We start from the raw sequence: 19,186 nt of genomic DNA, 5'->3' as shown, positions 1-19,186 counted from the left end.
GACTTCTAGATGTATAAAAATTTGAAAATGTGTATTCAGGAGCTGTCAATCTGAAATATAATACTGCTGCATTTTGAGTTTACTGAATATTCATACTCGTTTTCTTGATTCCGCGTCTCCTGTTAACCTTATCGGATTCATTGAGACACGAAAATTTCAATTGAAATACTCCTTTGAAATCTTGAAAAGTTCAAGCAAATCCACATTTGTTTCTTGATCATAATGAGTATCCAGAGGTTTATTATTACTCAGGGGAATGAGTACTTTTCGAGTGATTATAGTTTTGAAGTACCGAAAAATTCAGCTCAGAACTTAGTTGATCAAGAAATACAGTATCCATCATATATGGGAACCTGTTTGCCTATTGCTAGTTCATCTTCAAGTAGCATAATCAACTGTATTGGTTCCCCTTCTTCAGCGTTTTTCGCTACAGAACCTTGCCTCGGGTTGACACAATATGATAATCAATATGATACTTCAGAATTGATCAAGAATTGTGACGTTCAAATGTCATCATTTGATCCTCAACAATGTAAAAATGGTATCTTGGAAGATCCATTAGTACAAGCTGAGCCAGATTTTCGACACGAGATCTCTATGCCGTCATTCATCAGGACAGAATTCTCAACTAGTCCATTTTCTGATGTATCAGAAGCAGAGAAAGAGAGTCTGCTGCATCTGAAAAATGAGTTGCTGGGAGAATTCGATACTTCATATCGAAGGCATCCTTCGTTGCCTTTTGATGGAAATCAAGATTATTGTGTGAGTACTTTCTCAATATTTAGTCAAATCTCTCTATAACAACGTTGTTTTCTTCTGATATATTTTTGGCTTCTATAGCAAAATATTGTTATTAAGAACATATAATAAGATTAGTTCCACAGAAACATGGTTTTTTTTATAGTGAAATGTTGTTATAGAGAATGATTGTTATAGAAATGTCTGACTGTATACCATTATGAATTCTCGTATTTTTGTCCCACAAAACTCTCTTGATTTGTGTTGCTCTCCATATGCAAATACGAGGCAACAATCAACGAGTCTTTCACTTAGTTTGTCGTAACATAATATGAAAGATTGGTTCGTGTGAAAACATGATTGTTACAGAGATGTCTGACTGCGTACTGTGCTGAGTCTTCTTATATTTGTCCCACAGCTATCTCATGATTTGTGTTGCTCTCAATTGGCAAATACGAGGGAAAAACCCGCGAGTCCTTCACTTACTTTTCATAACTCTGCATCTTCTGGAGTATTCCATAAGCCTAGTAAGACAAGAATCAGATGGAATGAAGATCTCCACGATCGATTTCTTGAGTGTGTAAATCGCCTTGGAGGAGCTGACAGTAAGTGAATTCCAAACTCTATCTCTCTATAGAATCGATCGTTTTTGCTGTTGACTGTCATTACATTCGTCTTTCAGAGGCTACGCCGAAGCAAATACTCAATCTGATGGACTCAGATTGCTTAACTCTTGATCATGTTAAAAGTCATTTGCAGGTACTTTGTAATCCATAAACAAATAAGTTTGTTTCACTAATATGTAATGTTCTCCTTGTGTAACTGTTTGCATTTTTTCAGAAATATCGGAATGCAAAGCATCCAGAATCTGCAGGGAAATCCGAAAAGAGAAACAGCTCAGATGCTATGACAGATATCGAGAGCAAAACGTACACTATTTACTACTCCCTCAGTTTCAGTTTCAACTTTTCACATAACATGTTTTAGACCACAAGATTAAAAGACGTTTTCATAAATTGTTCCTATGTGTAGTTTAAGACGCACAAAATTCAAAAGTACTCTTTTCTTTCTTCTTAAACTCCGTGTCAAGTCAAAACCAGACAATCAAGTTGAAACAGAGGAAGTTAACTCTACTATTCGTCGATCACTTCAATTGATGTCCAACTTGTTTGCAGTGGAAGAGAAATCAAGGAAGCACTGAAAATGCAACTAGAAGTACAAAGGTGTCTTCATGAGCAACTAGAGGTATGTCATTTGTACTTAGCTATAACAAAATAACATTTCCAACCAAACTTTCTGAATCATGTTCTTTCTTCATGTAACAATATAGACACAACGAACGTTACAAATGAGGATCGAAGAACAAGCAAAGAAGTTGAAGATGATACTTGATCAACAACGAAAGACAAACATGACTCTGTTGGGGACGCGGAATTCAAACATTTCATCTCCTGGTGTAGAAATTCTGGTTGTAGAAGACTCTGATAATTAGCTTGTCAAGCAACTTGTAACAAATGTAAAATACAGTCTGAAGTTATGCTGAAAAATTAGGTTGTTTATTATCAAACTTAGTATATGTCAATGATTATGTTGGCTACATAGGTAAAAATGTAATGAAATGAAATGATTCATATAAGGTCCCAAGTATTCAATTGACTCATGGGGTGAAGGATTACAGACTGCTCTTTCACCTCGAGACAACACCCTTGTTGTAGTCTAGGTTGCTCGACCTGACTACAACATTGGGTCGAATAATGCAAGGTTGACTATTTTGGTGGTGGTTCAATATTTACCAAAGTAAGCACACCCTTATTATCGCGGATCAACAAGTTAGGTCAAGCGTAAACTTGACCTTGATCAAACTCATGAGGTGAATGATTACAGACTGCTCACTCACTAATCTCAAGACAACACGCTTGTTGTAGTTTAGGTTATCCCGATCTGAATACAACATTTGGTTGAGTAGACTATTCGGGTGGTAGTTTGTTATTTACCAAAGCATGCACACCTCTATTATCTCGGATCAACGAGTTGGATCAAGCGTAAACTGGAGCGGATTTAACCACAAGTTATTGTTGGGCCTATTAATAGGCCCATTTAGTAAATTGGGCTTAGTAATAGGCCCATATCAACCAACCTACTCAAGTATCTGCCTTTTGACAGGACCAAGTCATCAAGCTTAGCAGTAACCAACTCAACATGTGGGACCCATGAACATGTGTGAAGCAGACAGCCCAACAAAGAGAAGGGCTTTTTAGTCATTTCCATATCGAATTTAATAATTTAGCCATTGTACATACATACTACATACTAATTGGGTTCTAAAAGGATTCAAATATGTAAAGACTATTTATTGCTAATATTTAAAGACAAAAGTACTCTCTAATTTCATGATGATTTATACAAATAAAAAATAAAATTAATAAGATAATCATGAGAAGTGAAATTATTATAAGGTTAAAAATCATTATTTTCCTTATTGTTGGAAATACTTTCTCCTTATTCAACTCATTTGAATCGTATTTTATTACGTATTTTTCATGATATGATACATATTACGAATTTTTTTATTTGTCGCTCATGTATACTTGTCCACACTAAACTCTTATTAAATTCAAATTTATATCGAAAAATCCCACATACATTATAAGTTATTTTTTCTTAAACAAATATTATATACAATAATTAATCAATCTATATTAATTTAGTTTATGTATCAAGAATTTCACTAAAAATCACAAGGATAGAGGATCATATAAAATAACTCTGGACGATTATTAAGTTGATTACAAATTCACGTAAATTCATTAATTTTTATGTATATACGTATATAATTCACTAAATATTTATATATATTTAATTGTAAACCCCGTAATTATTATAATATTAATTTGAAGTCCTTATCAAAACTTATAAACTTCAATTCACCCCTATAAATTCAATCTATTCCTATTTAAAATATGTTTTTTCTTCTTTTCTTTTTCAATGAACTCTTAATTCCCACACTCCACTTCCCTTTTTTTTTTCACACACACATATATATATATATAATTATTTTTTTTTGTTTTTAATTTTTTACCCTAATTTTTGCCAAAAATAGCCCATTGAGATAAAGAAATTATTTCTTCAACATTTATATTTATTTATTTATTTATTTTTATTTTTTTACCCTAATTTTGCCAAAAATAGCCCATTGAGATAAATAAATTATCTCTTCAACATTTTCTTCTACTACTACTTCTACTATTTCTCTTTTTTCATTTGTGTAGTCTTCTTTGGCTTTGCCTCTCTGCCTTTAGCTTATTATCTCACCTCTCAACTCTCTAATGGCAAAGATTCATATTTCTCAAAACTTCATTCACATGTTAAAGTTTTCATTTTGATCTGTTTTCTCCCTATATTTTTCATTCTTGTCAAAAAAAAATAAAAATAAAAATTCATCACTTACAAAAATAAATATTTAGCTTCTATACTTTCATCACTTTTCAACCCATCAGAGTCTTGAGATTTCCTTTTGTTTGGATTGGTTTTATGAGATTTGAAGAAATGGGGTTTTGCTTAAAGATGCAAAATGGTGGATGATTCTTGAAAAGTTTGATTTTTTTGGGTATGTTTCTCTTGCTTTTAATTTCAAAAAAAAATCATTAAACTAATGTTTGATGATAGATTCTTTGTGGGGTTTTGAAAAGATTGAATCTTTATTGATTTATTGTACTGAAAAGTTTCATTTTTAAATTTTTTGTCATCCTGTTTGAGTTTGTATGTTAAAAAAGGTACTGTATGTTTTTATCTTGATGTTCTTGATTTGGTTTTTATGGATATGGTTGAGGTTATATGTTGTGTTCTGTTGTACTGAAAAGTTACATTAGATTTTTTGTCATCCTGTTTGAGTTTGAATGTAAAAAGCTACTGTGTGTTTCTGTTTTGTGTTGTTGATGTTCTTGATTTGATTTTTATAGATATGGCTGAAAGTATCTGTGTTTATTGTTGTCTGATGAATGTCGGATATGGGGAAGTTGTGTTTTGAACTAATCTTTTTTGTGGTTGCATATTTTTGTCCTGAATCTTCTAAAGCCCACTGGATTTAGTTTGTTTAAGCTCTAGTATTTGTATAATTTATGATGGATTCGTGTTTCGTTTGAATCGTTATCTGTATTTCTTGTCCTGGTATGAACTATGGTCAAGTTGGAAGACATAGTTTTGATTGTTTGTGAAGAAAAGTTCTTAAGTTTTTATTTGTATTTATTTGATATCAGTTTAAGTTCTAAGGATAAACTTCAATCAAAGATAACATTTTTATCTTTACTGTTCATGTTGATATTTGATCCTTAAATTGTGAGGTTCAGTCTAACTCTAATCTGCTGTTTTCATATAATTTATAGGATTTTTTTCAATTTTTTGGAGTGTCACATACTGGTTTAAGGCTTCTGAGATTTGGATTTATTGAAGTTGTCACCAGCAGAATTTCGAGCTTTGTACAATGGGTAGAGGAAGAGGAAAGGGAAAGAAGCAATCTGTTCGTGAGGATCTCGGAAGTGGTGAAGAAGAGAAGATACCAATCAGGAGAAGGGGAAGACCACTGAAGCCATCAAAGGATGAAATAGGGGAAGAAGAAGAAGAAGAAGAAGAAGCAATGAAAGTAAAAGAAGAAGGAGATGACAGTGAGAATACAAAAGGTTCTGTCATTAATAAAGATGTCAAGAACCAAGGTGTTGTGAATGGAAAGAAGAGGAAGAGAACTTCACAAGTCAAGGAAGTAGATTCGACGAAAGGGGAAAATGGTGTTGGGAACAAAACTAACTCTAATGAGTTAATAAAGTCGGTTGGATTTAGACAAAACGGGAGTAGAAGGAAAAACAAGCCTAGGCGAGCTGCTGAAGTTGGCGTTGAGTGCAGATGAACAGCTCTCTTTGCTATTGAGGACTGATTCTATACTGATCTATATATGCTTTTCATTTTGCCCCTTGTTATTGTTTCTTGTTTTTTGAAATTTAGCTAAAACTTGCAGAAGAACTGAATTTGTTCAAATTCTAGTAGATTTCAATGTGCTGCTGCTGCTGCTAATCGCTTAGCAGGTTCCTTGTCTTGCATATGTCATGGAAAACTAAGCAATATTTTCCCGTGTACTCTAATCTTTGTCGCCTTTGATTTTATATGTATGATACCCTTCTTTGGTTTTGAATCTGTATTATGTTTTTTTTGAGGTGTATTAATCGAATGACGAATGCTTTAGAAACATGACTTAGCTCTTGTCTAGTTACTTCAACTGTCAACAGAACAACCTACTGACCGCCTAAGATGGTGAGTGAAGCTACATAAAGGCTCGTCGCACAGCTGAATGGAGGGAACGTGCTCGTTGGAGGTTAGAGTAAGTATCATACTCTCACATTTGCTTTGTTTTAACTGATTTAATCCTTTGACACTTCTAATTATGTGTTGAAAATGCCTAACAAGATGAAATGTGGATGTTGCTTTATACTTCTGAAATCTGTCAATTAAGGATTCTTGATTTGGTTTACACCTCACATGAGAAGCACTACTTGAACTTGTGGACTTAAAGTTCTTCTCAGTATATGTACACTCAAAATCGTTTAGGGGGACGAATATTTGTGAGACAAGTGATATCATGTTGATCTTACTCTCTTTGAAATATGGCTCCTTTCTGCATTTAGACATTTCACATCTTGCCTTCTTTAGTGTTAATCGCTCGTCTTTGTTTCTCAGCTCATTGCATATGTCTTGTAATATCATCTTATTGCTTTCATTTTCTGTGTGGTGATTTTGCATAATTGGAAAAAGGTAGTCTGTTGATACAATGCATCTTGATTCTTACATGTTCAATGCAGTATAGTACTATTTGGATTTCTTCTGAATAATAAGAAATTTTTGAAGGAAACTGATCCTTGTGTACTTAAGAAGAAGCCAAAGGGTGTTGTCTCCATGTACCATTTTTTTGCAGTTGTGCTGAGTCTTTCGGAAACAGACTCTCCGCCTCTACGAAATAGAGGTGAGGTCTGCGTACACCCTACCTTCCTCAAACCCCACGAAGTAGCTATAGGGGTAAGGTTTTCAAGGTGATTAAGACATTCTCATTGCATATAGTTGGTTTAATACCAAAAAGTTTTTGCAAACTCACTAATAAAGACATTGGTGAACAAACTATTAACAACCATGTCTTTTTCACCATTCTTGTACTAAAAATCATGAAATTGAAGTCCAAAGTAGGTAGGTATTGCCACCAAGTACGGAAAAAGGGGTAGCGCGGTGCACGAAACAGTACATCAAGGGGGTATATGATGTAGATAGTCCACTAGACACATCAATAATTGTTTTCACAGCTTGAATCCGTATAGTATAAATAGCAGAAACAAATTTAATGCTGCTTAATAATACTGGAACATCAAAGTGGGAAACAAAATAAATTTAAATAAAGTTAGTCTTTAAGTAGATGTGACCTTACATTAAAAGAAAGTCACGTTTTTTTAATGACACAGTTTCTTCAAAGATATAATATTGTCAAAATTAATAGTTTAAATAAGTTTTCATTAACTGTACAATATTGAAGATTCTTTTGTTTGTTAACTTTGAAAAACAATCTTTTGAAAACGATCTCTTTACTTTCAATAGTGATAAAATTTGTATATGTTCTACCTTTCTCAAATTTCTTTTGTGAAATTTCACTGAATATGTTGTAATATGAAGGTTTGTAAGTTGCAAAAATAAAATAAAGATTGGGATCATATACTATTGAATTTAAGATTATTCCAAAGGAACAAATGTTTTTTCTTTTGTTTGTGTGAAAACATCCAATCTTGTTTGTCTAAAAGGTAACAATATTACAAACAGGGATATAATTCCTTGGTTGGGATGATGGTTAAAAGAACTAAACCTATTGATTCTTTTTGTCCATAAAGGACTACGAAATTGTGTAATATAGTGAAGGATGGTCAGTTGAACAATTATACTACCTGTGTAAGTTAATAAACGTTCCTCAGTGAATTTTCTAACTTCGCCACTATTTTGTTTCTATGAACATGTGAATCTTCATTGAATTTGATACAAGAAAATGGAACAAGATGTTGGGTGTTGTCCCATGGGGTAATATGGTTTTCCACAAAATGATGTTCCTTGACTTTTTAAGTTTTGGCTCTTATATAATGTAGTAATATAAATAACATGATTCATACAACGCGTTAACAAATACAGAGCTAGAATTTTGATTTATGAGTTTTGAATTCTAACATGAGATCACAAATACAAAATTTAAGTCAAAGCTACTGGGTTCTATCGAACCAGTGTCGAAGAGTGTTTAGCTGCTAGGCAAAAACCAATCAACAATTCTATGAACACTGTTCACTAATTTACCCAGCATGGTATTCTGCATCTCTTATTTGTATACAGGAACCCAGACAAAGCAAATAACAACAGATTAATCGTCAGCTGAAGTTCGGAACCTAGCAAGACAAACGAAGAAAAAGGGGAAACTGGAAACTGTAAATATTTTGACTTCCATATTAGTACAAGACAGTTCAATTTCGAAAAAAAAAGTAACACGGTTTCAAGTCATGAGACATTCTGGTTATAAACTGCACAAGAGTTCTAGACGGTAACGTGTCTGTAAGCTGCATGGCAAAATATTACGATACCATCAAACTCTCGGCTGCTATCAACACCAACAAAAATGGCAGGGAGGAACCTGTGGGGGGATGAAACTGAAATCCACAACGGAAGGGGAGAATTACCAACACCATCCTTGCTACATTTGCTGAAACATCGTGCAGAACACTATTCGCCTTGAAGACAGTATAGTTGACGTATATTTCCTGAAGCTGTCAAATATTGGCAGAGCAGGGGTTGAGAACAAAAGGTTCAAGCACAAATATCAAGAAATGATATATAAACTGTCACCATTACCATATAACCAGTCTTTAAAGCACACATGCAGAGCAGCTGCTACTTCCCGCTTCCGGCTCTCATCAAGGTCGATGTCCTTCAAACTACTCTTAGTCTCCTCCAAGTTCTTGAGCTGAAAGGGTAAACAAGTATGAAATATGGTCTTCCAAAAGTTTGATGATTCAACCAAAAACATTAAAACGTGTATGGTATATACTACATCAAGGGAAGATCAATAATCATGTCGCACAAAATGTGACGTAAAATGACACAAGTTTAAATTGGAGTCTTAACGCACATTTCTCTGCTGGGATGCCATATAAGCTTCCGGTAAGGGGAATGGATTATCTTTTGTGGACCCAGATTGCTGCCCTTCAAACCAGTTTGGAATCTGTAACCATGAGAAACGTACATATTAGCATCTAAAAGGAATCCAGCGAGGAAACCAAATTGTTTTACCAACAGAATTTGAGCAGATATTCCATTACCAAATAATAGAGCTAAGCTATAGACACTTTCCAGAACTGAAGACATTTGGAAAAAGAATGGGTACTAAGGGTGTGCTTGGTATGAAGAAAAATGTTCTCTATGAAAATAAGTGGGTTTTTACTTATTCCCTTGTTTCAGTACGTAAGCAAAACATATTATCCTAAAAGTATTTATATATAATTTAGAAACATTTTCTGGAAATCGATTTCCTCCGTACTGAACACATCATAAGTGATTGATTAGTTAGAACTCTAAGGTCCTTGTCCCTACTTAAGCAGACATACCAAAAAGTTAGTGAACTGATCAGGGTCCACAGGACTAGCAGACTCTGTTTGAACTTCAGACACACCAGCAGGATGTGACAGTGAATCGTGTGGGTCAATGACGCCAAGTGCTACAGGTGCATCCCATCTGTTGATGGTTGGGTCAATACCAACTTGCTTCAGGTGTTCCTCCAATAGCGAGTAAAAAGTATTGTACGGAGCCACCTGAAAAATCATCAAAAAAAGATGGAGGGGGGAAGTCAAAAATTTCCCCAGAACAAGAAGACGAACATCAAGATATATACCGTCTATTCAGCAGGACAAAATCAAGAAAATACTACTAAATAGAATGCACATTATTAGGAAATGCAGAACACCTTCTTTGCTTATATCCGACTAACATTATAAAAGAAATGTATCACCAAGCCCTAGTCCACGTAGCAAAACATTTAGTTCATAATTGACAAACTATTCTAAGAAGAAAAGAAAGCCACCAAGTGGCAAGCAATCTGACAGCATAAACATTACTACAAAGTGAATGCACTACTTCTTAAGAAGCACAAGGTATTTCACAGCATATATTAGATGATGGATACAAATTATATAAGCCACTGGAAAACAATATGCCACCAGTCAATTATGTGATATAAACTACACCAACAATTCCATTTATCACATGAAAAAAAGTATACCAAGAGTCCCAAAACCCAAAAGTTATGTATCTAGCACTCGATTGCACCAAGAGTCCCAACTAAAGTTAACTTAGTATATCAAACTTCTCAATTGCGCTGAAAATTGTCCATCCTATAAACCTAGCACCCTCTTATCTTCATTGTGTGTATACAATGAAGGACTTTGAAAAAGATAAATAAGGAAAAGGTTAAAAACTGAATGAAAAAATTTCACTTTTAAAGCCATATGAGATTGCAATGACATTTGATGCAGAGTGACAACGGCAAACCATGCATGTATGAGTCCAACAAGGATTTTGGATATCCATGGAGTAAGCTAAAATTTTGATCAGCAGCACAAAAGTGACATACTTGCAATTTATGGTTATCACCAACAAGAAGTGGTGTTTGGTTAACTCCCAAGAAGAATACGCATTCACGACAATTGGCAATACAAATACGTTTAGCTGCTGCAATTACTTGTACACGCTCGCAGTGCTCAATTCTGACAGCCTGTAAAAGAAATTATACAACTAAAGGTCAAACCAGATAATTAGTGTAGAGGATCAAACAGACAATGGTAAACCATTTGTAAAATGGATCAATTAATACATAACTAGTGGCAACCCTTAGTTCATGCTTTATGTGGTAAACCCTGATGCAAATAAAATAATTGCTTGAGTAACTCCATTTCAAAAATAGCTCGAGTAACTCTCTACTTTTTATGCCATTATATTTTGAAATCAAAATAGTCTTTCTAGTGGCAGTAGAAAGTAGCAAATATCAGTTTCATAAAGCATAAATCTCTTCCTTATCATTTTCGGAGTCCATGCAAATATTGGTCACCTTTTTGTGAACAGCATTTAAGCCATAACTATAGAAAGAAAATCAATATCAATCATCCCACCAAATATGCCTCAATTCTATATAAATTGGAGTTGGCTATATGAATCCTATGTATTCATTCAGCTCCTTTCAGGGACCACATTGTTTTAGTACCAAGTAATTTGTCTTTATATTGCCAAGTAACATGAAGAATCTAAATACCATCCAGAATCACAAAGTTCAAAATGCTTACGTAACTGTAGCTGATGCCAGCGCAACCTAATTGAAACTTTCAAACCGCCCCAACAGGATCAAATTATAGATAAAACCAAATTTCAGATACAAACAAGCTCAACCTTTAACAGTAATAATTTTCCTAAAAAAGAAACTGTTTCCCCATCTCCCGACAATTCAGATTTTCAAGTTCAGAAGCCTGCATATCTTTATCTCCAAGTACATGAGATGAATAATGTGGAAATGCTAGATTATATACATTTTGAAGATGGCATTTGGCCAAACATGTACCTTTAACTAGATTGTGCCTTGAAATTGCGAAACAGCAAAGCCACATACTAAGGTACAGTGCAGGCTGTTTCGCAAAGAAATAAGAACACATCTCATTCATATATAGTACATGATACATGTACAATAAGTAACAGGTAATGTGGAATTAAATCTACATCCTACTAGACTTTCTACAATATCACTACTAACAGACCCTTGAGAAGAAACAAGCAAAATCTTCCTAAAGGTAAGTACCTACCTTGCCTACAGCTCCCAGGACAATAGTTGCATCAGAGCATCCATATACTGTAGCATATTTCAAAGGAGCTAAAATATAAATGACCGATTCATGGCAATTGATAACCTGCAAAAAAAGAAAAAGGATTCAATATCAAGAATTCTGCAGGAAGTTTGTTTCACCAAATTTAAATCTGTCCGGCCAATAAATTGTCGGGGTACAAGGTAAATCAAGATAAAATGAAAGAAGAAATCACATTCATTAATACCACTTCGAAAAGAAAGGTAAGAATTCTTAACAGTGCAAAATCATCTCATGCATAATCCAATATTCCAAGCGCCCAACTTTAAGGACTTGAAAAGCTCTTGGAAGTTGAGAGTATTAGGATATTCGAAGACATAAACATCTTAGCATGCTACAGAAAGGGTGCAAACAAACTGATCAGGCAATTGCAAGTAATGGGCATGTCCTTCTAGACAAGACTAGCTTTCAATTAGACAACTATAGAGAACCTTATTCCGACCACTTATCCAATATTGCTTAGTTTCATTTTCAGATTCTTCTGGAATACTCTTTAATCGTAGTCTCAGACACTCTTGAAAACTTGCCTATACTATGGAGTCTATGACGAGCAAATTTCTAGAGTCCTTGACCAAATGTTTGATTCTGCTTTAAAGCTGTCAGTAAATACATAAAAGAACGGTCAGAGTTCAAGAGATTTGGTTGTTCACACCAATAGGTTAGAGACTAAAAAGACACAACACAGAGGCAATAATAACACCAAATAAGTTCATAAAATCCTCTTTAACGAATTCTGCAAGAGGCGAGGTTTCACAAAAGATGATGCAACGTTATAAATTCTCCTTGCTAATAACTTTAAAGTGTTACCACTTATTCAAAAAAGTTAAATTGAAATCTTACCATCTTGACTCCCATTATTAATGAAACTACACTTTAATTGATAAAAAATGTCCTACTATCTTGACCTATATAGCATAGCCAATGTCAATATAGTAACTCTATGATTTAAGTGAGTTGGAACAGACATAATACTGCAATAACCATCTGAATCGTATTATATAACAGTTTTGCATAAAAAGAGGCTCCATTCTACATTCATAGATGTGCATCCTTCCTATATAAATAAAATTATGACCATAAAAACTCCTCAACACGATCACAAATAACCTATGTTGAGTTTGAAAGTCAGTTTCCACAATCAACAGTTTTGCATGTAAAGACACTCCATTCAAAATTTTGTTGAATTACATTCCTTTCTATATATATAAAATTATGACCATAAAACTCCACACGATCATAAGAACCAAAGTTAACTTCAAAAAACAGTTGGGACAATTATGTAGTGATATTTGCCCACCACTTTCCACAGTTTAGATGAGCCCTTATTAAACTGAGTTAAAACTACAATAAAATGGTTAGCATTCCAAAAGCGTAAAGGCATTAAAAGAAGTTTGACCATATTGCCAACTTCTGAAATAATTTGGCACGGAGTGAGTTTCATAACAATAAAAGAAGACTGCCTAAACACAACATGTAAATGTCAATTTATATCCAACTACTTCCATAAATGGTGTGCTATAGGTCATCATGCAATGTCATATTACTCATGTCCTGCATCTAGAACCTTTTTTTAAAAGGTAAAACATGCATCTAGAACTTCAATTTACATGTTCCAAACCAAATGTTCTTTCCAGCGACATCATTCAAATATCACAACAGAAATGATCAGAAGTGTCGAGCAAAATTTTGACCTAAGATGGGGGAAGGTTATACCATGCGCAGCCTATAAATTATCTACATATTTTACATAATTATATTGCATAGTTGGTACTTCTCTCTAACATTTCGTACTTTAGAGAAAAAAATTGTCATTCATACTTCAAATATGCAACACTTTTCTTCTTCATTTTAAAAACCTTCTCGTGTACTACTTCATTGTCCTTTATGCTATGGTATATTTCGTACTCATTTGGAATTCACCAAATCATGTACAAATTACTCACTATCGTTCGAGCAAAATACCATCCTATGTTCTCCTATATATACATCCAATAAATTTTTGCCGGGAAATCCACAATCAGCTCAACATGCAAGCTCACAAAGAAATGATAGTGTTGTTATTGTAACACCTCCCAGATTTTAAGCTCAAAGGACATGTAAGGCTACACCAACATGAAAATAATTCTGGGAGGTGTTTCGATAACAATACTATTATTTCTTTGTGAACTCGCATGTTGTGGGGCTGCAAGTTGATCTCATGGCCGATTTCTCAGAAAAAAAGTACCGAATGCATATATAGGAGAATGTAGGATGACATATTGCTCAGTCGATAATGGTTGAGTAATTTGTACATGATTCGTGAATACCAAACGTCTACGAAATATTTCATAGCATAATGCGATGAAGTCGTACACGAGAAGGTATTAAATATGAAGGAGAGAAGTTTGCATTATGCATATTGTATGAATGGGAATTTTATTCTCTGGAATAAGAAATAATAGACAGAAGTATCAACTATGCAATATAACTATGTAAAATGTGAAGATAATTTATATGTATGTTGCTTATGGTATAAGTTATAACCCCCCCCCCCCTCATTTATAGCCAAGTCTAATTGTATTTATGAAATTGTACATCTAAATTCCTTCCATGTGATATTAGATCTGCCTCGTCCCCTTTTAGCATCTTCACTCACCATGGTTTCACACCTATGTAACAGTCCATTGGGAGGTCAGCACAGGATATGATCAAACCATTTCAGGCGACCTTCTCTCATTTTATCCTCAATATGTAATACTTGCACCTTCTGGTGAATGTGATCATTATTTATCTCATCTTTTATTGTTTAACCAAACGTCCATCTTAGCATTGCATCTCTACAACACTCATCCTGTGACATGGTGTACTATAGTGGCCCAACATTCATACTATATAACAATTCAGGCCTAATAACTGTTTTACCAAACTTGCTTTTCACTTTGGTAGACATCTATCAATCTCATAACACCCCAGTAGCACCTCATTTCATCCATCCAGTTATAATTCTACAAGCAACATCTTTATCTATCATTCCCTTTTCTGCGGAACAACGAGCCTAAATATCTGAATTATTTGTACTTAGGCACAACAATCATGTCTGGTCTCACCTCAACTTCAGACTTCTCATGTTGACTAAACTTGTCGTACATATTTTCAGAATTAACATCTACTCATCCTAAATTCGTTTCCCATATATCACATGTCAAATATCTGAATTACCACATAGGGGGCTTTAAGTGAGCAACCATTGTTTTCTCCATACATAGTTCCAGCATACTTTAAGTAATATTCATATTTAGAAGTTATTTATGATATATTGCTATTTTAACATCCCATGCCAGCAACATATGTTTTATTGTCCCACTAAATATTGTATAAATGTTAAATATGCTTCAGGTATTTTACAAAGATAAACTAAATCTTACGTTCAGGATTCAAAAAGTTTACAGTTTCTGCTTTATCCACACACACGCACAAAAAGAAAAAGCAAGTTATGCTTTCAGCCTACTCATTACACTGCACACTCCAAATTACAGAGCAGTAGCTTCTGAGGATGGTGTATCTATTGATGGTCCATCACAAATAACAAGTTACTAGTTGCCAATAACTTCAGTACTTCACAATGTGGGAAACAGCATGCTAACTATTTTAGGGGAACACTGTTCAGACTCTACCAAAACCGTGAGCAAGTTTATTCTGATACAATTAAAAGACTACAGCAAACGTATTATAGTCAAATGACCTAAAGCACAACCAGCATAAGCCCATTCCTGCAGACCCCTTCAAACTGATGTCATTAAAATCTTGTAGAACACTAAGAAAGCTTAGCACACAACGCCAATGGAACCCTCCAATAAGTCTATTGGATGCTCTGTATTGATGGAATCTCATCATCCATACATAACAAATTCCCGCTCTCCTTTTGAAGGAGAGATCTTCACATTCCTAATCCGATCAGATCGGATGGCTTGAAAAAAGACCCATTGACAAAAGCTCCACAGAATCCTAAAATGAATCATTCAACTCACATTTCCCAGAAAAAGAACACACATCAGAAAGTTGGAAGTTACCTTTACAGAGGAGCCTTTAATATCATTTGGCAGCCTTACATATGATGATTTAGAAATTCCTTCAATGGAACTTGGACCTCTAGGACCTGGTGAACTCTTAACTGAACTTGCAGAGACATCAGCCATTGGCACATCCTGATCAGAGGCACTAGTTGGTCCGTTTTCCTTTGCTGAAGCCCTCTCGGTTATTCGTGTCAAAGCAGAGGCTATATTTTCTATAAGCCAGTCATGTACTTGAGCTGCAGGAACAGGAACAGCAGGCATCTCTGGATCTGAATTGGCAAAAAATGGGGCATTCTGACTCAATGGGATTCTCTCAGATCCCTTTTCACCAAAATAGATTAGGAAGCCAAGATGCTCCAATTTCTCCATAGACAAGACCTATGTGTCAAGCAACTACATTAGCTTCTCAGCATACCTTTAAGCCAAAGCTGAATGAAAATAAACAACGTCACGAAATGGATGCATATAGAGGGTCTGTCATTAGGCATCCTCATTCGTCAAGCAACACAAGTGTTCTAGCACGTTTCAGTTTCTTGTGCACTATCTTAGTACATTTTGTATGAGTAAAATTTTTATTTGCAAAAAGAATAAATATTGAGTAGCATGTTTCGAGAAGTTCACACGAATCAAATTTGACTAAATTTGGTAGGCAACTATCCTAAACATATAAAACAACAACAATGGAAGTATAGCACAGTATTAAATCCACAAACCAGTGATTCGTCACCATCTCCTTCCCCTGACTCTGCCAAAAGAGACAGAATGTTTCCCAAGTGTTTCTGTAAATAGGATAATTGATGAGCCTCTTCATCAGCCTGTGATGGCATGGACCGACGACTATTGCTGCGCACAAGCTGCATTTCAAAACAAAGCTTTTGGATAATACATTACAGAAGAACATGAGAAATTGACCAATAAACTATAATCCATTACCAGCAACAAACAGCACATGCTCAGTGAAATTGTTAAAACTGAAACTAATTGTCAGTGATGAATAGTTAATTGAGATTCAACATAACAAATCTTAATTTCAACAAACCATGACCTGCGAAAAATTGCTGAACCAGTAAGATCGAAAAAACTTTATTGATCACACAGTTCCAGTTTTTTTCCAAAATAAAAAAGGAAAAAGAGGTTTCAAAAAGTATGTACAAAGTTTCCAGTCATCCTCGAGCTCAAGCTAGATCAGCTATCAACACAATAAGGTTATACCAAAAAGACAAATGAAAGATCTTTAAATGCTTTTCTACATCATTCTTTTCTTTTCTTTTTGAACAGGTAACATAACTTTCTACATCATTCTCACTATTTTGAAACAATTTGCCATTTCTTTCGTCCAACAAAACCAAAAATCAGTCTTTCAACTTTCATATGTCTTTAACTGTTAATGGAGTGATCACAAGGCTCATCCGAGTGGCTCAGGTAAAGGGATTTGTAGACAGCCTTACGTCCTCATTCGAGAGATTGGTGCCTTGGAATTCTGGTCACCCTAAATGCTGAGGGCTTCTCCATTGCTCCAAGGCCCGTATTCCTACATTTGACTCTTATAGTTACTTATAATCATTGATTAAGATAGTTAATTACCATCTTGTAGCCCCAAAAATACCATCAGATTTTAGAAGTACTACTTATAAATTATTACATTCTACAGTTTCCCGATAATTGATTAAAATACAGAAGCTATTTTCACCTAAATTCTCATCACACTCTGCACTTGTAGAAATAAAAAAGATAAAACGTTATCTAGATAGCATCATGGAAAAGGTAATACTTTGATTAGATAAATAAGATGACAAGGTCCAAAAACCAATAACAGAGAGACAAGAGGGGCTTGTCAAAAGGAAAAATAAAAGTAGGATTAGAAAAACTTAACACTATTGAGATCTAATGGACTCAATAATAGATAAATAACGCAGTTGAAAGGCTTTGTAAGACAAGTTCATCAGGTCCCTGCTTTTGAACTAAAAGCTAAAGATTCAACTGCTAGAACATTCTCGTCCTTAACACTAAGCACCATGTCGATCAGTACTAAAGATAGCTGAAGAAGAAACAGTGATTTTATCACACAAATGAACCAGGCTTTGGAATCCAATATTCAAAGTGCCTCCAGAAACTGCTCAAATAAAACACTGGAGGAGCATGGGAGGTAATTCAATGAATTACTAGGATAAATTCTTGCGCAGCTTCAAAATTACCATCACAAATCAAGGAATAATGAACTAATATAATGCCTTCTCCTGATAAAGCGAACTCCATCGGAAGTTAGAGTCAAAAGACCACAAACTCATACAACTAGACTTTACACCAGGCATAGAAACTTCATTCTCAAATTTCCGACTCAACCTGGTAAATCAATTCAATTCCAGCTTGATTGCATGTTTAAAACCTACTTAATAAAGAAAGCATCTTTAAGATAAAAGAGTATCCAATAACTAATTATCACCTAAAACACTAAAATACAAATGATAAATCTATTCACTTCCCCATTCGAATATACAGAAAAACAGATTCCTAACCTGCAACGGTGAAAGAGCCGACAAGAAACCATCGAATGCAGAAGTAGAAGGCCAAACATCAGCAACTGCAGCAGAATCCTTATGTCCTTTAGGTAGCAACCTTTTATAACTCTGAATGTACAAAAACATCATCAAATCAAACACGTTTACACCAACGGAACCGATCTCTGACGGCTTAGCAGTGACGCTGGGATCAGAATCGGAATGAAGAACCGATGCGATTGTCTCAATGACGAGACGAGCATGGTCATGGGAGATCTGAAGTGCTTCAGCAATTGCTTCAAAATTAACTCGATGTGTCGATCCAGATGATAAGGACAAGAGTTTATCACGAATTTGAGTAAGAGTTTGGGCTCCATCGGTGAAGATAAGTTTAGGGATAGGGAGAAGTCCGTGTTCGAAAGGTTCTCTTCGCGGATGTATGTAAACAGGTGGAGTGGACGCCGTTGACGGGGTCGATGGCGGTGGTTGTTCGTCGGATTCCGGCATGGCTTTGTGAGTGAATTGACGGAAAATGAGGTTGAGAAAATGGGAGAGATCAAATGTCAGTGAAAGAGGAATAATTTACCCGGTTCGGGTTCACTTACGGGCCAGATCCAGCCTGACCCGGCCTGGTGACCATAAATTTTACTTCTACTAATATTTATTATTAAAAATAAAACAAATTAATCAAATTAAAGTAAATACTTTTTGTTTTTTTAATCATTATATTAATTGAAAAGATAAATGTTCACTCGTTTGCAGTTAATGAAGGTTTGAATTTAAATCATTCAGACCAAACCGCATTCTATTACCAATAAATAAGTCTAAAGAGGTATAATTCGATTAGATCTAAACTCAAATCTTAAAATCATTCAATGTTATTTATTTGACTATCCATTTGTTGAATAATAGTTGTCCATTATACAATTTTGGG

General features: G+C 34.8%; 3 protein-coding genes across 4 annotated transcripts; 2 read left to right on the top strand and 1 right to left on the bottom strand.

Moving 5' to 3' along the window:
* The first annotated feature begins 24 nt into the window (after nucleotides 1-24).
* On the top strand, nucleotides 25-2,394 carry LOC107001828. Its single transcript, XM_015199789.2, has 6 exons — nucleotides 25-762; nucleotides 1,157-1,343; nucleotides 1,421-1,497; nucleotides 1,579-1,667; nucleotides 1,914-1,983; nucleotides 2,069-2,394. Exons 1-6 carry the CDS (start codon nucleotides 223-225, stop codon nucleotides 2,228-2,230), a joined length of 1,125 nt encoding a protein of 374 aa, XP_015055275.1. The 5' UTR covers nucleotides 25-222; the 3' UTR covers nucleotides 2,231-2,394.
* Nucleotides 2,395-3,947: 1,553 nt separating this feature from the next.
* On the top strand, nucleotides 3,948-5,943 carry LOC107032016. 2 transcript variants are annotated; one of them, XM_015233569.2, is made up of 2 exons: nucleotides 3,948-4,345; nucleotides 5,121-5,943. In XM_015233569.2, exon 2 carries the CDS (start codon nucleotides 5,219-5,221, stop codon nucleotides 5,636-5,638), a length of 420 nt encoding a protein of 139 aa, XP_015089055.1. In that variant the 5' UTR covers nucleotides 3,948-4,345; nucleotides 5,121-5,218; the 3' UTR covers nucleotides 5,639-5,943. The 2 variants fall into 2 exon arrangements, with proteins under 2 accessions (XP_015089055.1, XP_015089054.1); XM_015233568.2 differs by having other exon boundaries at nucleotides 3,965-4,345; nucleotides 5,188-5,943.
* Nucleotides 5,944-7,898: 1,955 nt separating this feature from the next.
* LOC107002447 (TBCC domain-containing protein 1) lies at nucleotides 7,899-18,786 on the bottom strand. The gene is made up of 10 exons (XM_027912387.1): nucleotides 18,271-18,786; nucleotides 16,468-16,608; nucleotides 15,752-16,132; nucleotides 11,643-11,747; nucleotides 10,427-10,567; nucleotides 9,405-9,608; nucleotides 8,930-9,022; nucleotides 8,653-8,764; nucleotides 8,481-8,567; nucleotides 7,899-8,192 (listed from the first exon to the last, which is right to left on the bottom strand). Exons 1-9 carry the CDS (start codon nucleotides 18,757-18,759, stop codon nucleotides 8,524-8,526), a joined length of 1,710 nt encoding a protein of 569 aa, XP_027768188.1. The 5' UTR covers nucleotides 18,760-18,786; the 3' UTR covers nucleotides 7,899-8,192; nucleotides 8,481-8,523.
* Nucleotides 18,787-19,186: the final 400 nt, after the last annotated feature.

This window comes from Solanum pennellii, chromosome 10 (assembly GCF_001406875.1).
Source record: "Solanum pennellii chromosome 10, SPENNV200".
NCBI classification, from domain to species: Eukaryota; Viridiplantae; Streptophyta; class Magnoliopsida; order Solanales; family Solanaceae; genus Solanum; species Solanum pennellii.
The sequence above is the reverse complement of the archived record's forward strand: the minus strand, read 5'-3'. Positions and strand labels throughout refer to the sequence as shown.